General features: G+C 46.5%; 1 protein-coding gene across 1 annotated transcript in view; it reads left to right on the forward strand.

Annotated features, from left to right (window-relative positions):
* The window catches only part of vwa8 (von Willebrand factor A domain containing 8), a gene marked incomplete at its 5' end in the record, with an annotated part of 146174 nt that overhangs the window by 71728 nt on the left and 51230 nt on the right, over positions 1–23216 (forward strand). Inside the window, 8 exons of the mRNA XM_083639135.1 lie at positions 1–113; positions 217–281; positions 379–504; positions 1142–1251; positions 4098–4249; positions 6179–6383; positions 6573–6654; positions 7288–7492. The exon at positions 1–113 is cut by the window's left edge and continues 7 nt beyond it. Coding sequence (XP_083495261.1) covers positions 1–113; positions 217–281; positions 379–504; positions 1142–1251; positions 4098–4249; positions 6179–6383; positions 6573–6654; positions 7288–7492 — 1058 coding nt within the window. The remainder of the gene's footprint in view (positions 114–216; positions 282–378; positions 505–1141; positions 1252–4097; positions 4250–6178; positions 6384–6572; positions 6655–7287; positions 7493–23216) is intronic.

A 23216-nucleotide genomic window follows, 5' to 3' on the forward strand; every position in this document is an offset into this window, starting at 1 on the left:
CAGTGCTCCATGTAGATGTGGTAACAGGTGCCGTCCGGAGGCTCATGTTGTCTCCAGACAGTGATCAGTCCTCCAGCAGAGCCTCCAAGTGGTGGAGCAGCAAGGAGCAACAGGTCAGAGGTCACAGTGTTTTGTGGGGTTGTCACTGAATGAATAGCCCCAAAACACCTTTTGAAGTTAATCTGTACTATACTGCATATTGTTTGTTGTTTCCAGGGAGGCCATAAAATGTGCCGTGATTTTGCCCACAAAAACTGGCTCCTCTTCTACAAGGAGGATGGGTAAGCTACTGCAAACCACACCATACTGTAGTTGTTATACAAAACAACTTGATCTCATTCCATCCATTCATCTGTGTGTCTGCATCTGTAACCATAGCAACCACCTGGAGGTGCTGGATGTGCTAGAGGGCCGGGTTCACTCCATCTCCCTACCCATCAACCTGAAGACTGTCTTCCTGGTGGCAGAGGACCGCTGGCTGCTCCTGGAGAGCAACACCAACAAGTACTGTAACTGACAGATCTCAGATCTCTCCTGTGCTTTCACACTTAAAGAGCATGGTGCAGGTTAAAAAAAAATCTGAATTGACATTTTGGGCTCATGATTACAGTGAAAACACTCTAAAAAGACAAAGATCCCCCCCCCCCCCACACAGGCCCCCAGGGTATAAATATGGAGGAAAAGGTGGCATTTTATAAATGGGCGTGTGACATAACAACAGGAGTGACATCACAAGAGGAGAATGTTCTGCTGGGGCTGACACAGGGATGCAAAGTCATGGAGAGTGAAAAAAGGTGACAGATACCAGGGCAGACATAAAACAACTCAGAAATCCTTATATTTTGGGCTGAAAAATGTGACTGTCACCTAAAGGTGACTATTTTGCATCCCTGTGACATCACAAAATGTAGTTCCATGAAATGGACCAGTGCCCCCTGCTGGTTACAAAAACTAGTCTAAACGCAGCTATGTGTGATTGAAAAAAAGTTTTTTTCCCCCAAATCCCATTGCTATATACCCCTTCCACATATTAATGCAATGTGGTCTCCAACCTGCACCATGCCCTATCAGCTACCATTCATTAACGATTACTGTATATGGAAGATGTCCGCTCTAAACAGGTGTTTGTTTTGCTGACCAGGAAGTTCCTGCTGACCAAGCCCATGCACATGGGAGCTGAGGACTCCGGGGTGTGTCAGCTGCACACCATCAGCGAGGACTCAGTCAGCTCTGGCCATGGAGCCAGCTCAGGTATACATAATCATAATCATAATAATAACCTTTATTTGTAAAGCTGCTTTACAAGGTCCCAGCCCCAGAGTACTTTCAAGTTACCCATTTAAAAACTTGCCTTTACTAGAAGTGCACTCGGAGAGCACAGTCCTCCGCCAAGGCCAATACTCCAGTCTGCTATGATATGCACATTTTGTGAGTCAGATCAGAACATATGCATTGTGACATCATCAGTGATGTCATAAGAGCAATTGTGATGTCATCAGTGAGTGATGCCATCAGTGATGTGAAGTTGAGCAAATGTGCCCTGCACATGCCAATAGTGCAGGCGAGGCCATGCAGCAGCCGAGCTGTGGGCGAGGCCGAAGTTGAGCAATTGTGTGCTGAGTGACTCGAGCACTCCATGATGTGATCAGTCACCCAAGCAATTGTGATGTCATCAGTAATGCGAAGTTGGGGGATTATATGCTGCGCATGCCAATAGAGCAGGCGAGGCCATGCAGCAGCCGAGCTGCCCAGCAGAATAATATTTGTATATAGAATATTTTTTCTTCTGGCCTACCTCAGGTTACTGGGATCATGTATTTGCTGTCTCTATTCACGAGTTTCCTGGTGAGACCGTGGGCGCTTCCATGACACCCTCCCTCCCTGTTTCCAGTTGCCTGTTTCCGCCCAGGACCGTTCATAGCGAAAGAGACTGAAATAATCATAATAATTGTTGTGACTTTGTAGCCTACCTACCTATGTCTTGTAATGATGCCCCCAGCACAATAATTTCACACGTGCATAATTGTACAACGGAGTGACAATATCTTGAATCTTGAAAGAGAGAGACTGCTAAAGCTACGTTCAATGACCAAATAATAAGAGTTCCGTTTTGGACGTTTAGCCTTCAAAACAAAAGCGGCCGCTATGCAACCACATACTATTTTCTTTCGGCTAAAATAAGCCCATACAGTACGAGTGAATTGACATTCACCTCGTTTTTGTAAAATATCGCCGCTATGCAACCACACGTTACTATTTTTTGCCATTTCGGATAAAATAAGCCAAACGTTCCCACTCTTTGACAGCAGCCTTGCTAGTGAAAACATTTTTAACAGGAAGTCGACAACCGGCAACCGCTGAGAATCATGGGAAACGTAAGTCCAGGAATAAGGTGAATATTATGATCGTATGTAAATGTATTTTTTGTATTTTTTTGTATGCCTAATTATTGATTTGTGTCAGCTGGGCACATTACCAGCCCTGGTTTCTGCCTCTTTATATGGGGTCACACCCATTGTCTCTCATTAACACTGAGGAACGCCAAAGGCTGAAACACATCTGTTGTACTGCTCCTGTGCGGATTAAACCTTTTTGAAACTTTTTCTGAGTGCTGCCATTTTCAGTTCACCTAACCCCATTACCACAACCAGACAGACAGATAGACTGGTGCCCTCAGCCAACAGTATGTCTACCTTGACAAGATATCTGGCCTTATCTAAACCGTCCACTGTACTCAAAGTCAAACCAAAACCATAAAGTGAACCGAGCTCAGTCGATATTAAGCTTTCATTCCCGCTCCATTTCATAATTAGCGAGACAAGAGCAGAATGTGAAGTCATGAGTAATGCCCAGCGAGCTAGACTGAATGAGTGCATGACGATCATAACTCAGTGTAATAACTCAATGGACCTCTGTTTATCTCATTGGGGCCAGTGAACTCTGCTGCAATCTAAGGAAGAATTCTAAGTGTTCCTGAGAGGCTGGCTGCAGTGAGCTTATTGATATGGCAGACACTCTGCCTGGCTGTCTGCTTCACTCTCTTCATCACCTGGAGTGGGCCATTATTACCCCACTCTTTAGCTCAAGTGGGATGTCTGGAACATTTGAGGGAAGCTGTTAATGGTGGGGTTCATTTGTTTGGATTATATTAGGTTGGCGAGTGGACAGAAAAGGAAGTTACAGGCCGAGACAGGCTTCTATATCACAAACCAGGACTATTTACAAGATGAGTTGTTAAACACACAGACACACACACACACACAAAGGGAAACACTCAAAATGTTTCGAAAAAAGAAAAAAATAGGAAATAGATAATTAATCAAGAAAACTACAAAAATTAAAAAGGCTACAAAGAACTAAGCTGCAGCAGCCCATTTCCTTGCTGGAGTGAGGCAGAGTGAGCGGGCACCCATGGGTGCTGGCCTCTTAGGGTGCTTTCTCACTGGCGCCCAGGTACCGTTCCCGAGCACACTTGTCCCCAAATTGACCCCAGTTTCGGAGCATTTCACAAGTGTGAAGTGAACATTGCATTCTGTTCCGTTCCGCGTCCGGGCACGCAACAGGGAACCGTGACAGGATCCAAGGTGGTGTGGGGAGCGCTTTGGCGTGCCTGCCCGGGCACCTCTGGGGGCAGGAACTCAAGAGGCGCGGTCGGCAGCAGAAGAAAATCCCTTTCCGTTCCCTGCAAGCTCTGCCATTGGCTCCAACCGACCGGCTCTGCCCATTAATGCATTTCTTTTCTGCTCTCTGCATGTCGCTCTCAAATCCGTCCGTCACTATGAAACAACAATAACAACTCTAGCTTGTTGCTAGTAGCAAGTAGCAACTTACTATATGCTGAAAATGGTAAGTGTTGACTACACACCGGTCACGTTCACTTCATTTTGATCAGGTAAAGCGCAGCATGCGTGTGAGCGCTGTTACACCCCTTTTGACAGAGCTTGCCGACAGATTTTCGATGCAAGTCGAAAGTCTGTCTCGAGAGATTAGGTAATGTTTGGCGGTGTATATTACAGTAATATAGAGCATCTTTCCTTCTCTCATCTCCTACCATCTCTCTCTCCCATCATGCCCTGTTCTGCCCCCTCTCCCCCCAGGTGAGTTGTGTGTACCCCAGATGCTGTCATGTGACCAGCTCCCCAATGAGAACCTGAGCGCTGCTCTGGAGCAGAAGATCGTCTCACCTAACCGCCTCCTGGCCGACACCGGCTCCTACGCACAGGTCATCGTAGGCTTCCCAGACCTCATGGTGAGAGTATAGGAGATGATGAGACAATGTGAGAGCAGGATCATGTTTGGTAGAGCTGCAGTAAAGCATGTTGATCATTTGAACTGATTTTAGAACATTAAAGGCCGGCTTTACCGTGGGGAATATGAATATATATTAATTCTTAAAAAATCTTAAATTTCGAATCCGTTGAAATTTTTGAAATTGCTTGTTCACAGCCAGAGAAAAAAATAAATGAAAAAAAAAAAAAAAAAAAAAAAAAAAATTGGGCCAGGTGACGCGTTTCGCGTCGAAACGCGTCACCTGGCCCATTTTTTTTTTTTTTTTTTTTTTTTTTTTTTTTTCATTTTTTTTTTTCTCTGGCTGTGAACAAGCAATTTCAAAAATTTCAACGGATTCGAAATTTAAGATTTTTTAAGAATTAATATATATTCATATTCCCCACGGTAAAGCCGGCCTTTAAAGTTGCACTCGACAAAGTCTTATGTAAAACTACACCTACTGTATATAAGCATAGAATAGAGAGCCGCAGGGATGACGTATTTTTGTAGTCAGAACGCGGAAGTCCCAGACTTCTTGGTTCTTCACTGTTTCTGCCTATGGGATTTCTGAATGGGTTTTTGGCGCGATGCTTCAAATAAGGTATCTGGGCAACGCAAGCTTAATCAAACGCAAACCAGTGTTCAGCGGGATAATCTTCATACATGAGGACCACTTTCATGAGTTTTGAAGCGTAAATGTGAGCCCTGGAAGTAAAAAGCTCGTGCTAAGCTAATCCAGAACTACACACAGTGTCGCATAGGCTTCCACGTCATGTCACCACTCAACCTGGAGTGTTGTGTGCGCTGCTGTGCACTGATTACCCCGGGCTGAACCAGGTGAGGGAAAGAGAATTCTGTGTTCGTCCTTTGAAGTGATGATGTTATTGACGTATAATATCCCCATCGACTCAACAGTGTAGTCTCATTTAGCCGTTTGCTAGCTAGCCGCCCTTTTAACGGCACACGTAAAAGCTTAAAAACTCATAAAAGTGGTCCTCATGTGTGAAGATTATCCTGCTGAACACTGGTTCGCGTTTGAATAAGCTTGCGTTAAACACAGACCTTATTTGAAGTATCGCGCCAAAAACCCATTCAAAAATCCCATAGGCGAAAACAGTGAAGAACCGGGAGTGTTAGCATCGATGTTTTCCGGACTCGTTCCTGCAGCTCTCTATTAGGTCAACATATTGTAGAAGAGCATCTCATCGGCCCTACTTGAGACCAAACCAATGATACAGCCTGTCAGAACACTCTACAGCCATAACAATTCACAAGAGCTTTTGTACTCATGCCAAACCTCTTGAGACGCATTAGAAAGTACAGTCTCTGCTGTGTCAAATTGCAGGATGCAATTGGTGTTAAGATGTGATGGTGCCTGAGGGTATACCAGGAAATCTAAAACTATCAACAATTCTTTGGCAGATGATCCTTTGATGGACATAGGATGGACATGTGATTGTCTTTGATCTTCCTGAAGTCAACAATGATTTATTTTGTCTTATTGCCATTAAAAGAGGGGTTGTTTTCATGGCACTGTAGGGTTAGGTCTTCCACTTCCCTCCTATAGGCCCTCTCATCACTGTTGCTTATTAGTCCAATCATCTGTACATTTTATGATGCTGTTGATGTCATAGTTGGCAACACCATCGTATGCAGACTGTACAATGGGGGACCAAGACCAAGACCTCTGAGTTTCAACACCAGTTTGGATGGTACATTTGTACTGAAAGCAAAGCTATCATGCATGACACCTTGGTTGAATGAGGTTTTCTAGAGTGGGTGCTCGTGCTGGGCTGACAGAAATGCCTGCACACTTCTAGCTTATGCAGCTGTGTGCTCGTAGGTCATAATATCTTCCTCTTAATCGTCCTCTTTTCTTCTTCTTTTTCATCTTCTTCTTCCTGCCCAGTCCCCTAATGAGGTGTACAGCTTCAAGAGGCCTGTTGACCTATCAGAGATAAAGGGTGGTGAAGGTGGCAGTCAGTCATTCCTCAGAGGCGGGCTTCGCTCCAGTGCAGCCAAACAGACAAACTGTGTCAGTCTGCTCTCGGCCAATCAGGTGGTCCGAGCGGTCCCGCCCAGCCAGGTGCCACTAAAGGAAGTCTACCCGAAAGGTCAGAATTCATATCACTCATGAGGGCAGAAGTAGAAGTACTGTTATGTATTTGTATGCAAAACATGACAAATGCATATATGTTTTTCACATGTCACATCATATACATTGTGAAAGCACACATGCATGCATTCAGCATGTTTGAACAGGCCTGCTTTTGTAAAAGCTTGTTTTCCTGTCTGTCACCCAGATGTCACCCCTCCAATGGCAGCAGCATACCTGGAGGTGACAGACCTGAACTCTAAGAGGCTCAAATATATTCCCGTCCCAAGGTAAACACAGCACACCTGTCTCTCATGCCACAATCTGTTGAATAGAACTGAAATTGGTGGAACTTTGTTGTTGAAGCAGGCTCTAGTACCAGCTAGTGGTCAGGGACAGCACTGCACTGAAGGCAATTTAATATTACTACTGATTTGTCTTTCATATGATTTACTTTTCTATTTTCTTACTGATCTAAGTATCATGCTTGGTTTCAATTAATTCTAATGTAACTCCAACTCTGATCACATAGTTTTCACTAAATACCTAATTAAATAGACTAGGAACAGTCTTTCTAGCCTACCGTGCCTCGTCCTCATCCCCCTTCCCCTCCTCCTTCTCATTGCTCATTTCTGCTGTACCATGTTGGCTTGCCCTTGAGGTCTTGCCCGATTCGCGGGCTCGTAGACGCAGCTCGCCTCGCCTGCAGGTGGGCCGCTACGCCCAACTGGCCTACGCATCCCACAGGCGCAGTTGAGCGATTGTGCCCCGTGCCACGCCGCACTATTCGCTCTCCAATTATATAATTAAATAGATTGAAAATAGTCAAATCCATCTCCATTCATTTGTATTTAAATCAAGTGACAATGTAGATATGCCTTTTTGATGACTTCACTTGACTTTTCCATTCTTCTGATTGGCAGATCAATGACCATGTCGCCCTACACAAACTGGTTGTCTAAGGTGTCAGACTCCGACGTCCTATTGGCTGGTCTGGGTTCTGGGGGTGTGGTCACAGTGGATATGGGCGGGTACGTCCGGCTGTGGGAGACAGGACTGGACAACCTGCAGCGGTCGCTGATGGAATGGAGGAATATGATTGGGTCAGACGACGGCAGGCCTATACAGGTAATTTCACAACATCAGTTAAAATATCAGCACTGTAGCTCTTCTGTCTTTTAGTCTAAAATGGATCATATGTGTAATACAAATGGAGAAAGATCACTCCAGGATGCCCCAATGCATATTACAAAGCAGTAAAGCACAAGGAGGCTTAGTTTCCACAAAAAATATTTTTGTAGAAACACAAAGCTTGCAGCCTGCAGTTTCTGTCAAGACCACTGAGTGGCAGTGCTGTTTCAGAAATAATCACTGTGTGAGCAGAGCTTCAACTGGACTTCACAAAGCTTGTGTGTCCTGCTCTGTTGGAAGCCCGATCACAAATGTGGGGGTCGGAAACAACTCATTAGCATAAAATATGGAATGTTTTTTTGTCACAACCAACTGGTGAATGGAGGGTCTTTGTGGTGATGATGTAATAGGTTTGACCTTGGCTAGGGGTCAGTACATTTAGACCAGCATACTGGGTGCTGGGTTCAGGGGACTGAAATAGACAGCATTGTTAAGGCACCCACACACGCAACACAGAGAGAGGAGCTCTGTAGGTAATGCGTGCCTTCCTCATATATAGGCCGCTTTGTTTAGGGATGTGTGGCTTCTGCATGGGGCAGTTAGAGGGCAGATTGAGAGAAGTTTTGAAATGAGCTGAAACATCATAGAGAATAAGCATAGAGGAACCAGAGATCAATGGTGCTTCTCAACCAGGCCATCGCCAGATGATTTATGGGATCTGAAGTAAATATCTTTCTGCAATCTACAATTGATAAATACCTTTTCCGTGAGAAGCAGGGAATATCTGCAGGCCTCAAGGCTTTTTCCTGTAATAAAACAATTAATATAGCCTTTAAAGGGAAAGTAAGACTTATAAATTCAATGTCATAGTTTGCCATCCTGTACATTTGCTCCTGCAAGAAGACACTGCGACAGGGAATCGCTTTGTTGTGGAGAGAGTCGACGTGTCAAAAAGCTTGAGAATCACTGATAAGATCTTTGCAGAGTCTGCAGAGCCCACAGCTTCTGGGCCAAAAATGGAGCAGATTGCCTTGGGCTGAGGCTATGTTTGTTAACACACACACACGCACACACACACACACACACACACACACACACACACACACACACACACCTGCAGTGCACAAACAGGACCTCTCTGTGGCCTAGATTCCTCAGTAGTCAGGTCTACTTTGATGGGGCACCTTCAGTCCCCTGTAGGTCAGCCCGAGACAGACTGTCCCTGTACTCCCTGTTAGCTCTCTGCAAACAGCCGGAGCTCTCCTTAAACATGGCCTCTACCTGTGCCTGTTTGAAAGCCCCTCTCTATAGCTGCTCTGAGACATGCTACTGTACCTAGCTGTTTACACACACTGCCGCCCTACAGGCCTACCTGTTTGCATATGGCACACACACACACACACACACACACACACACGCACACACACACACACACACACACACACACACACACACACAATACTTGCCAAATGCCTGGAGCGTGGGGCTCTTGACCAACCTAAGAAATGGTCAAGGAAGTCAGAGGAAAGGAAAACATTGTAATATCAGTAAACTATTAGGCTGGCAGTGTATGGCTCTAAGGTTATCCTAGAATTGACCACCGATTTATCAATGTCTGTTAGGAGACTGGTTAGTTGGATGACAAAGGCTGACATTCCTGCTTTGGTTTAGGCACGTACATGCGCGCGCACACACACACACACACACACACACATGCGCGTGCCCACACACACACACAAATGCACCCAACATACAGTATGTATACAAACAGTCAGGAAGTGATGAACAGCGTTAAATTAGCAAAGAGCAGCTTTCAATTTTCCTCTGACGGAGTTTGGATAGATGATTCAAAGTGACTTCACAATGGCCCCATTCACACATACATTTCAACCACACAATGGGCTGTGTGTGTGCGTGCGTGCGTGTGTCCTCTCTTGAGCACTCAATTGCTCCTCGAATCTCTCTTGGCGCTCACTCTGACATTGCTCCATTACTGCACCACTGACACCATCTATCAACACACACACACACACACACACACACACACACACACACACACACACACACACACACATCATCTGTCTGCACACAGCTCTTTTGTTAAGCAGGTGGTGTTAATGCCAAAGTATCTGCAGGTATCCAGCAGTACCTAAAGCAAACACGCTCATACCAGCTGACCCTTATACGTATATCCAGTCACTCATCCCCAGACTCTTTTATACAATACGCTTGTTTTTACACCCAGGTTCTCATGTAGGTTTTGCTCTCCAGTGCTGGCTGGCCACCTGCCACCCCCATCCCTCCCTGTCCTTGCCCAAACAACCATAACAGTTACTTAAACGCATGTGCACGTGCCTTCACACACACACATACACACAAACACACACACACACACACACACACACACACACACACGCACACACACACACCTGTTGACAAGTTCAAATAGTGTACAGGCATGCCTTTGTTGTGACACAATCTGCAGCCTTGTGATAGATTTTGTAATTGAAAACAACTACAGTATTTGCAAATGTGCAAAACACATGTTTGATAGATAGATAGATAGATAGATAGATAGATAGATAGATAGATAGATAGGTAGGTAGGTAGGTAGATAGATAGATAGATAGATAGATAGATAGATAGATAGATAGATAGATAGATAGAGTACTTTATTTATCCCAAGAGGGAAATTCCTTCTGCCTTCTGAACTTGTGAAAATATGTATTCCCATACACATACACACATGTCCGTCCACATTTAGACATGGATTCACACACACATGCACATCAGGCTTTTCCCTGGCTTTTTGGAGGGCGTATGTGGTGTGTCAGTGGGCGGGGGGTTGTGGAAGAACATTTTACATTTTTCAATTAAAATAATATGCCATCTCACATCTTTTTGGACCATTATTATTACATATCTGTGTACAAACATGTGGAAAAGCCAGAGCTAATAATAAATAAACACCACCCAAGACAAAACTAGCTAAAGTAGTCCACGGGGGACCAACATTGAGTTTACATGTATATGGCTTAGGTAGTGCCCGAAATGGCTTGGATGCTGCGCCTAAGCCTTATAATGGCAGGGGAAACCCTGCATACACACACACAAATGTGTTGTGCACATGCACACACAATGCACACAAGTTCACAGACACACACACATTCATTCACACACACAGACTCACACAGGCCATCCATAAATTCCCATCTGTCTGTAGGCGTCTAAAGGGAGAATCAGCAATTTTTACGAGCCTATTAATCCCACAAGACAAGGCGTGGGCCATGAAGGAGAGCGGGCGAGAGACTAGCTGAAGAAAAGAGAGAGGGAGGCGTGGGCCATGAAGGAGAGCGGGCGAGAGACTAGCTGAAGAAAAGAGAGAGGGAGGCGTGGGCCATGAAGGAGAGCGGGCGAGAGACTAGCTGAAGAAAAGAGAGAGGGAGGCGTGGGCCATGAAGGAGAGCGGGCGAGAGACTAGCTGAAGAAAAGAGAGAGGGAGGCGTGAGCCATGAAGGAGAGCGGGCGAGAGACTAGCTGAAGAAAAGAGTGAGGGAGGCGTGGGCCATGAAGGAGAGCGGGCGAGAGACTAGCTGAAGAAAAGAGAGAGGGAGGCGTGAGCCATGAAGGAGAGCGGGCGAGAGACTAGCTGAAGAAAAGAGAGAGGGAGGCGTGAGCCATGAAGGAGAGCGGGCGAGAGACTAGCTGAAGAAAAGAGAGAGGGAGGCGTGAGCCATGAAGGAGAGCGGGCGAGAGACTAGCTGAAGAAAAGAGTGAGGGAGGCGTGGGCCATGAAGGAGAGCGGGCGAGAGACTAGCTGAAGAAAAGAGAGAGTGAGGCGTAAGCCATGAAGGAGAGCGGGCGAGAGACTAGCTGAAGAAAAGAGAGAGGGAGGCGTGAGCCATGAAGGAGAGCGGGCGAGAGACTAGCTGAAGAAAAGAGAGAGGGAGGCGTGAGCCATGAAGGAGAGCGGGCGAGAGACTAGCTGAAGAAAAGAGTGAGGGAGGCGTGGGCCATGAAGGAGAGCGGGCGAGAGACTAGCTGAAGAAAAGAGAGAGTGAGGCGTAAGCCATGAAGGAGAGCGGGCGAGAGACTAGCTGAAGAAAAGAGAGAGGGAGGCGTGAGCCATGAAGGAGAGCGGGCGAGAGACTAGCTGAAGAAAAGAGTGAGGGAGGCGTGGGCCATGAAGGAGAGCGGGCGAGAGACTAGCTGAAGAAAAGAGAGAGGGAGGTGTGGGCCATGAAGGAGAGCGGCCGAGAGACTAGCTGAAGAAAAGAGAGAGGGAGGCGTGGGCCATGAAAGAGAGCGGGCGAGAGACTAGCTGAAGAAAAGAGAGAGGGAGGCGTGGGCCATGAAAGAGAGCGGGCGAGAGACTAGCTGAAGAAAAGAGAGAGGGAGGCGTGGGCCATGAAGGAGAGCGGCCGAGAGACTAGCTGAAGAAAAGAGAGAGGGAGGTGTGGGCCATGAAGGAGAGCAGGTGAGAGACTAGCTGAAGAAAAGAGAGAGGGAGGCGTGAGCCATGAAGGAGAGCGGGCGAGAGACTAGCTGAAGAAAAGAGTGAGGGAGGCGTGGGCCATGAAGGAGAGCGGGCGAGAGACTAGCTGAAGAAAAGAGAGAGGGAGGTGTGGGCCATGAAGGAGAGCGGCCGAGAGACTAGCTGAAGAAAAGAGAGAGGGAGGCGTGGGCCATGAAAGAGAGCGGGCGAGAGACTAGCTGAAGAAAAGAGAGAGGGAGGCGTGGGCCATGAAGGAGAGCGGCCGAGAGACTAGCTGAAGAAAAGAGAGAGGGAGGTGTGGGCCATGAAGGAGAGCAGGTGAGAGACTAGCTGAAGAAAAGAGAGAGGGAGGCGTGGGCCATGAAGGAGAGCGGCCGAGAGACTAGCTGAAGAAAAGAGAGAGGGAGGCGTGAGCCATGAAGGAGAGCAGGTGAGAGACTGGGTGAAGAAAAGAGAGAGGGAGGCGCGAGCCATGAAGGAGAGCGGCCGAGAGACTAGCTGAAGAAAAGAGAGAGGGAGGCGTGGGCCATGAAGGAGAGCGGCCGAGAGACTAGCTGAAGAAAAGAGAGAGGGAGGCGTGAGCCATGAAGGAGAGCAGGTGAGAGACTAGCTGAAGAAAAGAGAGAGGGAGGCGTGAGCCATGAAGGAGAGCAGGTGAGAGACTAGCTGAAGAAAAGAGAGAGGGAGGCGTGAGCCATGAAGGAGAGCAGGTGAGAGACTAGCTGAAGAAAAGAGAGAGGGAGGTGTGGGCCATGAAGGAGAGCAGGTGAGAGACTAGCTGAAGAAAAGAGAGAGGGAGGCGTGGGCCATGAAGGAGAGCAGGTGAGAGACTAGCTGAAGAAAAGAGAGAGGGAGGCGTGAGCCATGAAGGAGAGCGGCCGAGAGACTGGGTGAAGAAAAGAGAGAGGGAGGCGCGAGCCATGAAGGAGAGCGGCCGAGAGACTAGCTGAAGAAAAGAGAGAGGGAGGCGTGGGCCATGAAGGAGAGCGGCCGAGAGACTAGCTGAAGAAAAGAGAGAGGGAGGTGTGGGCCATGAAGGAGAGCGGGCGAGAGACTACATTAGCTGAAGAAAAGAGAGAGGGAGGCGTGAGCCATGAAGGAGAGCGGGCGAGAGACTAGCTGAAGAAAAGAGTGAGGGAGGCGTGGGCCATGAAGGAGAGCGGGCGAGAGACTAGCTGAAGAAAAGAGAGAGGGAGGTGTGGGCCATGAAGGAGAGCGGCCGAGAAACTAGCTGAAGAAAAGAGAGAGGGAGGTGTGGGCCATGAAGGAGAGCGGGCGAGAGACTAGCTGAAGAAAAGAGAGAGGGAGGCGTGAGCCATGAAGGAGAGCGGGCGAGAGACTAGCTGAAGAAAAGAGTGAGGGAGGCGTGGGCCATGAAGGAGAGCAGGTGAGAGACTAGCTGAAGAAAAGAGAGAGGGAGGCGTGGGCCATGAAGGAGAGCGGGCGAGAGACTAGCTGAAGAAAAGAGAGAGGGAGGTGTGGGCCATGAAGGAGAGCGGGCGAGAGACTAGCTGAAGAAAAGAGTGAGGGAGGCGTGGGCCATGAAGGAGAGCAGGTGAGAGACTAGCTGAAGAAAAGAGAGAGGGAGGCGTGAGCCATGAAGGAGAGCGGGCGAGAGACTAGCTGAAGAAAAGAGTGAGGGAGGCGTGAGCCATGAAGGAGAGCGGGCGAGAGACTGGGTGAAGAAAAGAGAGAGGGAGGCGTGAGCCATGAAGGAGAGCGGCCGAGAGACTAGCTGAAGAAAAGAGAGAGGGAGGCATGAGCCATGAAGGAGAGCGGGCGAGAGACTGGGTGAAGAAAAGAGAGAGGGAGGTGTGAGCCATGAAGGAGAGCGGGCGAGAGACTAGCTGAAGAAAAGAGAGAGGGAGGCGTGGGCCATGAAGGAGAGCGGCCGAGAGACTAGCTGAAGAAAAGAGAGAGGGAGGCGTGGGCCATGAAGGAGAGCGGCCGAGAAACTAGCTGAAGAAAAGAGAGAGGGAGGTGTGGGCCATGAAGGAGAGCGGGCGAGAGACTAGCTGAAGAAAAGAGAGAGGGAGGTGTGGGCCATGAAGGAGAGCAGGTGAGAGACTAGCTGAAGAAAAGAGAGAGGGAGGTGTGAGCCATGAAGGAGAGCAGGTGAGAGACTAGCTGAAGAAAAGAGAGAGGGAGGTGTGGGCCATGAAGGAGAGCGGGCGAGAGACTAGCTGAAGAAAAGAGAGAGGGAGGTGTGGGCCATGAAGGAGAGCAGGTGAGAGACTAGCTGAAGAAAAGAGAGAGGGAGGTGTGGGCCATGAAGGAGAGTGGCCGAGAGACTAGCTGAAGAAAAGAGAGAGGGAGGCGTGAGCCATGAAGGAGAGCGGGCGAGAGACTAGCTGAAGAAAAGAGAGAGGGAGGCGTGAGCCATGAAGGAGAGCGGGCGAGAGACTAGCTGAAGAAAAGAGAGAGGGAGGCATGAGCCATGAAGGAGAGCGGCCGAGAGACTGGGGGAAGAAAAGAGAGGGAGGGAGGCGTGAGCCATAAAGGAGAGCGGGCGAGAGACTGGGTGAAGAAGAGAGAGAGGTATGAATAGATATATTGAGAGACAGGGGGAAACATTAATTCCCACAGTCATAAAGAGGAAACCCCCAGCTCCCCCTTCTCTCGCTCTCTGTCTGGCTCTCTGTCTTGGATTTTATTAGCATGACATTCAAATCACTGAGATGATGAATTATTTGGCTTCAAAACATAAAATAGGATGTAATTATCAACATCCTAAATCTTTCTCCCCTTTCAATCCCAGTTCTAATACAAGTAGACCCCACTGTTCTCCCCTATTGTCATAACCTTCGATAAACTTTTCTCAGTATCGCAGAAAACCTTTTGCACTCGCTTGAGGCAGAAAATAATTTTGTCGATGAACAAATGAGAGACGCAGAGAAACGCAGAGATAAATAATGACATTCTGCAGGCTTGGTATGATCACCCTGACAAATGTTTGAAAGTCATTGTGCAACAGTTCAAAAGTGATGTTCTGAATTATTGTCTGTGAAATCAAATATCTGTCCGCCACGCTCTCCTACTGTAGAATTGCCTCACCCGCCAGGACACCATTGGGTTACATGGCTGGTGCATGAGACGAAACAGACACATCTCTTTGATATTTCCACGAGCATTTCTTTGTTTTTGTCTTCAGATGAAAGCATGAAATATGGCTAAATAAACAATAATAACTTGCCCAATACTGATCAATACTTGAAAGACTCCATTTTCCTCACAGATGTTTTTCATTTTTTCGCTTATTCGCTTCAACTGAGTTGATGGCAACACACCGAATTCCCATTTTATTTCTTGCAACATTTCAAAATTGGACTAAAATGTGCTTGACAGTTGGACGGAAACACGACTGGAGAGGGAGAAAGCAATGGAGAAAGACAGATGGACTGAGAGAAAGAATAAGCCAGCATTAATGGCATGGTGGTGTCCCTCTCTGCCCTGGCAGGGGTGTGGGGGGAAGCTGTCTTTATTTTAGCGATTAACACTCTGCTCATTAGCAACAGCAAACACTCAATCCCAGATGACACATCACACATCTCTGCATCAGCACCAGGCGACAAGCTCGGCCTTGTCGTGCATTCCTTTATAACTGGGAACTGGTAATCTTACCAGTTCAAAGTTCATGAGCTGGGACGTGACGTCACTAGAGCTGGTATTTCCCATTCCAAACTCGTAGGAGCCTCAGCAGCCCCGACCTGAAAAATCCAAGATGGCTGATCCGCGCAACAACAGTATTAGTAATCGTATAAATGCTATTTAGCGCTTCTGTCTTGTTTGTGTCTCATTAAATCAGCTGTACACACAGCACGGCCTACTTCTATCTGTGTGGACATGAGGCTGCAGTGTTTGTATGCGCAAAATGCCACGAAATGCCTTGTTATCAACTGTTATTGCTAACAATGGCTAGCCTGGCTAGCGAGTGGATCTGACCAGTGAACAGTGAACTTCCCAGCTCAACTTTTCTGCAAATGGAATGCTAACAAAACGGATGTGACGTCATTTAGCCTCCACATCCCAGTTCTTTTGCGATAAAGGAACGCACGATTGGACAGATGAAGCCGCAGAAGTGATACTAAAAGCTGTAGTACCTCAAATGGCCACTTGAGGCTGGCTCCAAAAGGGAGACGTTACCTGTTACCCGTGTTAAAATCCTCAACTTTACAACAGGATTAACATGTTTACAGTCTGGTAATATATATATATATATATATATATATATATATATATATATATATATAGGGTATATATATATATATATATATATATATATATATAATTTCACCTTTCACCTGTATGGGGGGGAATTTTTATATAACTCACCCGTTTAGAGTAAAATAGATGATAGAAAAGCCTATGTTTTGGGACCACGGACCAATAGCAGGTGGAGCTGCAGCTCTGGGAAACCCCTGGTCTTGTGCCGTCTCGTGCAAGCTGGGCAAGGACCCCAAGATGGCGACGGCCACACTCCCATACTCTAGGCTTCAAAATGGGAGTCCAAAAACCAATGGGTGACGTCACGGTGACTGTCCATATTTTTTATACGGTCTATAATCTGCGCACACACCAACAATGAATATGCATTTTGATAGTTGCACACTTTAAAGGTCCCATTTCGTGCAAAAGCTGTTTTTACTTGTAAATGCATATATACTTCTGTCATCCCTCCCTGTAATGAGTGGTCACAACCTCAGAACTGCCAGAGTTGGATTTGTCCCTATCCAGCTTCCCCCTGCAGTCTCCTTCAAGCCACGCCCCTTACACTCTGTTCCCCCAGACGGGTTAATGTGATGTCACTCGGGTCCTTAAGCATACTGCGCGCGGTCTCTCTCACACAAGCTACCTGCACCATTTTGTCTATAGCCACAAAATTAACACTTCTAGCTGGAGCGACGCCAACTGTACGTGATCCAGCAACTGCGGAGGTGCATTCGGTAAGTCTAGGCATTTTGAGATGTCCTCTTTAGCGTAGCAACCATTAAGTTAGTGATAGCTCGTTGCTAACGTTAGTTGTGGACACAACCTAGCGTGCTGGACCACGTATGCTAATCTGATTGGCCGCTGGGAGCTCTCCCTCAGCGGCCAATGGGAACTGTTAGTTCTGAATATATTATAGAAACAGACCATTCTTGGGAAGCGACGAGATGAGGAAGTGACAACTCCGTCAGAACGAACAGGGTTGCTATATTTTCGACAAATTAATCCAGAATCATGTTTTATGGACCAGAGACACACGTTTTTAAGAGGTTACAGCTGCACGAATTGGGACATTTAAACTAAGCACACTCAAGACAGAGATTTGAGGTGGAATGACAGATGCTAGGTTAAACTGGAATGTGACTTGTCTCCCCTGCGATAGTGTTCATGTACTTAGTCAAACTGATATCCTGCTGTCAGGACCCATGCTGGGACACCGTGACTCTCCACTGGGCCCAGGGTAATGTGAGCAGACAGACTGGTAGCTGATGACCCCACACACACACACACACACACACACACACACACACACTGTAGCTGTGGTGCCCAACTGACTCATAGGTTTCTGGCAGCCGCAGTAGGAACCTGAACCCAGTGTGCCAGCTTCTTCCAGCCACTCAGAGCCCAAAATGGACACATGTTGTAAAGCATCACTCGTCGTTTTTTCTGAGCCCAAATCCAATGCGTTAGTCACTGGTTTTACCGGTTGTTGCTGAGCCAGAGTGAAGACACATTCACACTCTATGCTGTCATCGACGATAGTTTTACCCTTATACAGTGTGTCGACTTGAGTGCTTTCCAGAATAGGCCGGAAACTGGAACCCCAGCGGCTCTGATGGACAGATTTCACCCAGACACAATGACGCAAGAGCCATGGAGAGCAGCACAGAAACAGCCCTGATGCAGGTGATGTTTGATAGGGAAATGGAGTGTGTGTGTGTGTGTGTGTGTGTGTGTGTGTGTGTGTGTGTGTGTGTGTGTGTGTGTGTGTGTGTGTGTGTGTGTGTGTGTGTGTGTGTGTGTGTTTATAGATGAGATTAGACGATCGTAATCACATTTCTAAACACGCTCGGCGAGGTCTGGCCACAGCCAAGCCTTTGAAGTGGCATTCCCTTGCATCAGACACATTACACCCACCTCTCTATTGGGACAGCCAAGCTCTTTTGCTGCCTTTTTTTATATATTTTTTGCTGAATGTGCTGTATGACTCACACACACAGACAGACACATAGTGTCATAGTGTCGGTGTGGGTGGAATCGGAGAGCGCTCATGTGTCAGAGGTCAGAGGTGAGCTCCTAAAAGTGGCCGTGGTGACGCAAGTGACTCACCTCCGACCCTTTACATCACCACAGGACTATGGCACGTAGCTCTCTCTGGTTACGGCAGACATTAGGACAATCCAGACCTGCATTGATACACAGATGCCCTGTGGCTTTGCAGCTGCATGTGCCAGTGGGGATGTTTGTCATTGTAAATGGCCTCTGTATGGATCACCCCCCACCCCCCTCACTACTGTTACTGTCCTACAAGGAACTGTCAATAAAGATTTCATTATGTAGATTTATAATGACAACAGCAGACACAGCTGGACTTTGGGTGATGTAATGTTGGTGCATCTGTATTTGTGTGTGTCTGTGTTTGACATAGCTAGAGGGAGCGAGATAGAGTGGTAGCCTATAGAGGTTAGAGGAGCCAGCTGCGACCCGAGTCTGATGTCCACCCCAGCTGGGAAAGTGAATGAGCAATGTGTTCCACTGCCTCAATAACAATTCACTGAGATGTCCTTAAAGGGGGACTGACCCCCCCAGATTTCTTGCAAAACGGTATTCTACTTGATTTGAAAACTCTGCAGGAAAGATGGCCACCTATACTCCCTTCTTTACCCTGGCAGAATTCCTAGATCATAAACTAACATAACTTGGCCAATAAGTATGTAACATACCAAATAAAACAAACGGTAATGTCTTCATTTGATGTAGAATGCAGAGGACATGTAACTGTTTAGTTAAACTCGCATTCCAGGAATATTGTATTTACTGCGCTGTTCCAAAGATAACGTAGTTGGCTCAAGCCTGTTTCGTCCTGGAAAACCCACTTTTTGACGCTTTGCGCCAGAACACAATCGATTTGGGGGTGGAACACGCCAGGATTGGCTAACGCCAACGCCAGTGCCCAGAGTCGCTATGGCCCGCCTCCCAGTATTTTCAGTGTATCAGAGATAGATAGATAGATAGAACGTTAGAAATATAGCCAGCCACGTTATAAACAACAAACTAACGCTGGTGATCCGTATGGAAACAGTGTTCCTCGAAATGGTTAAAAGTTATATCAATTTGGTCATTCAGTGGCGTTTTACTGCCATGTAACATAACTAGCTAGCCGCTAACATTAGCCACAGTAGGCGATTACACATGATGCATTGCTCTTAAAGGGCTCGCGCCGCGTGAACTACAGTAATAATCACATACGGGAAGAAAAAAAAAATTCATATGAGTGGGGCACGCGCAAATACCACCGTGACGTAACGATGTACCAAATCGGCCATTCATTTGAGGGCACAAAAAAAAGCAGGTTTGAACCCATAGAGGGCACTTATGCTGCTGAAATGATAGGAGTTTGTAAAATTGTAACAGATTGGTCTCAAATGTGGAGATTTTGACCAGAATCCTTCACATACCACCCCAAAAGCCATATTGGTTAAAAGCTGAAAAAAAGTGTTTTGGGGGTAAGTTACACTTTAAGCAAGACACTCAACCCCCTCAACTGTACTGAGATGTCCTAAAGGAAAACACTCAACCCCCCCAACTGTACTGAGATGTCCTTAAAGCAGAGGTTCTCAAATGTTTTTCAGCCAAGGACCCCTTACAAGATAGAAAATATACCGGGGACCCCCTCATTCTGATTTGTGATTTTGGGCTAAGCTTAATTGTTTCCACAGTAACGTGCTCAACTTTTAATTTGATAGGTTTGTTATTAGAATGTAATCCATGAACCATTTTAGATTTAAAGCATAAACTATTTTCGTTGAACTATGAAGATTTTGCAAAAAAATATATATAATTTTTTTTTTACATTACATTTACATTACGTCATTTAGCAGACGCTTTTGTTTTGTCCAAAGCGACTTACAATATCACAATTTGTCAACAGTAGGCTACAGAAACTATGCAACACAATCAATGACAGCCAAGATATTTTGATAGACTAGCACCATGTAGGAAGTAGTTTGAGAAGGAATAAGTAACATGTAGCTTTTTTTTTTTTTATAAAAAAAAAAAAAAAAAACTTTTTTTTAATTTTTTTTTTGGTTTTTTGAACAACCAATTTCAAAAATTTCAACGGATTCGAAAACCTTGGGGGCGTGAGATTTAATATATATTCATATTCCCCACGGGAAAGTCGTCCTTTAAGGAAGACACTCAACCCCCTCAACTGTACTGAGATATCCTAAAGGAAAACACTCAACCCCCAACTGTACTGAGATGTCCTTAAGCAAGACACTCAACCCCCTCAACTGTACTGAGATGTCCTTAAGCAAGACACTCAACCCCCTCAACTGTACTGAGATGTCCTTAAGCAAGACACTCAACCCCCTCAACTGTACTGAGATGTCCTTAAGCAAGACACTCAACCCCCTCAACTGTACTGAGATGTCCTTAAGCAAGACACTCAACCCCCTCAACTGTACTGAGATGTCCTTAAGCAAGACACTCAACCCCCTCAACTGTACTGAGATGTCCTTAAGCAAGACACTCAACCCCCTCAACTGTACTGAGATGTCCTTAAGCAAGACACTCAACCCCCTCAACTGTACTGAGATGTCCTTAAGCAAGACACTCAACCCCCTCAACTGTACTGAGATGTCCTTAAGTAAGACACTCAACCCCCTCAACTGTACTGAGATGTCCTTAAGTAAGACACTCAACCCCCTCAACTGTACTGAGATGTCCTTAAGTAAGACACTCAACCCCCTCAACTGTACTGCCGCTGAGGGGGTGGTCTGAGTTGAGTTGAGTTTAACTTTATTGTCCCAAAGGGAAATTTGTCTTAGGCATTGTACAGCAGCAATAGGGCATGACAAACGTAACAGACAGTACAGTACATCTGAAGACAAACAGCGCGTAAACAAGAGGACAACATAGTCAGACATGATGCAGCCTGGGCTACGAGTTAACAACTCTACCTAACCACATATTGCACTTCAGTATTCAATATTGCACTTCAAGTATTGCACAATTCCAAAACCGCATTTCAAACCAATACCATCATAAAACCATGGTTCCTTAACACGTTAAGTGCCATAGCCGAGATATCTCGTCTTACATAATCCAACGCTTGAGTGCCAGAGCCGAGATATCTCGTCTTACATAAACATTTTTTTTTTTTGACGGTGGGACATCAATCAACAACTTTTACATCTTCGAGATCACTATTGGAGCAAGAGAATGTGTATAATCTATTTTACCGACCACTAAGTGGCGACAGTGCTCTCCTGACTAGAGGAAGGCAAGCATTTTTTTAACTTGTCACGCCATTCTCACCCCAGCCATTCTCATGAAAATGGATGGGGGAAAACGCTTTCGTTTTCGCGCTGATTGCTGGCGATGCGGGATTGCAAATTTACATAATATATTACAGGTGGAACACACTTTGAAACACGCAGCATAAATATGACCAGAATCGCAAGAGCTTCTCTCAACCAAAACTCCAAAAAGCGAGCGAGTCCATCCCGACTTCCTCAAACAGCGGCCGCGCAGCCACAGGCACAGGACAGCAGCAAAGCACTGTCAGACTGGTGACAAGCTTGTGACGGCCGCTGCAGCCAAGAAGAACGCCCACGGAGGGAGGAGTTGAAGCAACTCTCCCTCTCGCTCTCTCCCTCTCTCTCTCTCCTCTGAGAAGAGAGAGAGAGAGAGAGAGGAGAGAGAGAGAGAGAGAGAGAGAGAGAGAGAGAGAGAGAGAGAGACAAGGGCAAGAGTGGGAGACAAGGGCACCCATAATCACAGGCACGTGAGGTGGTTCTAAAAATCCATTTATCTCCAAACTCTCTGAAAATCTCTGAAACCATGCTGTACTCAACGGCTAATATCTACATAACTACTAACTCTGCAAACTAACTCTTTTAGACAGAGAAAGCACACATTCTATTAGTTATTTTTAGATGATTGGTGTTCATGAATTCTTAACAGAAAATAATCCTCGGCTCTTGTAAAATGAGCCAGAATCCTCAAAAAAAACCCTGGCACAACTTACCTACAGGATGAAAAAATGGCTGGCACTCAATGTGTTAAACTAAAAACATTAAAACCACTGACTGTAAGAGGTAAAAAAATAAAAAGATAAAATAATAAAATGAAATAAAATGAATATAAAACTAACTAAGGCAAGATAAATATCACATGACCAGACAGGCTGCAGGGACAGCCGAGCTCAAAGTGAGCTACCATGTATGCCACACCAAACACCAACAGAGATTTCTCGGATCATCCGGCTCTTTAAAGGAGGGTTCCGGAATCACCGAGCTCTGTCCTCCCGCAACCCGGAAACGTTACTCCAGAGGTTTCCTGGGTCGTCAGGCTCTTAATGGAGGGTTCCTAAGTAGCCGGGCTCTGACCTCACAGAGGACAGAGCTCTGCCCCCTAGTGGGAGGACAGGCAGTTTATTTAATAAGGCTATAGATGTTGGGAGGAAGGAGCGCTTGTAGCGGTTACTCTTAAAGCTACAGGCTCTGAAGCGCCTTCCGGAAGGTAGTAGCTCATAGTCAAGATGTAGAATGTGGGTGGGGTCGTCCAAAATTTTAAGAGCCAGATTCACTGCTTTCTTATCGAAAATGGTCTGGAGGGGGGGGAAGTCCCTCTGCCCTATGATCTTCATAGCAGTTTTTATCATTTTGTTGACTCAATTGTCATAGATTTTCCAGCAACTTTGGGAACAACGGGATCAACTGCTTCCTCATCACCCTGGCCGTGTCAAGCGGTCAGCTGTCAAACATACCACCGCTGGTGTGTAGCCACCACCATGGAAGCTGAGTCGGACATGGCACCAGGGTTTACCAGGGGGTTAGTGTCGAAGTTATCATCATATCCATCTATCATTGTCATATCTACAGCATCATCGTCATATCCATCTACATCATCATCAGAAATGAGTCCGGCGGAGGAGGCAATATCCTCTTCTCCCCCAGCATCCAGTTCCAATGTCCTCCACAATTACATCGGGGTCTGAAGCTAGCCCGACCC

This window comes from Poromitra crassiceps (genome assembly GCF_964638095.1).
Source record: "Poromitra crassiceps genome assembly, chromosome: 6".
Taxonomy (NCBI): Eukaryota; Metazoa; Chordata; class Actinopteri; order Beryciformes; family Melamphaidae; genus Poromitra; species Poromitra crassiceps.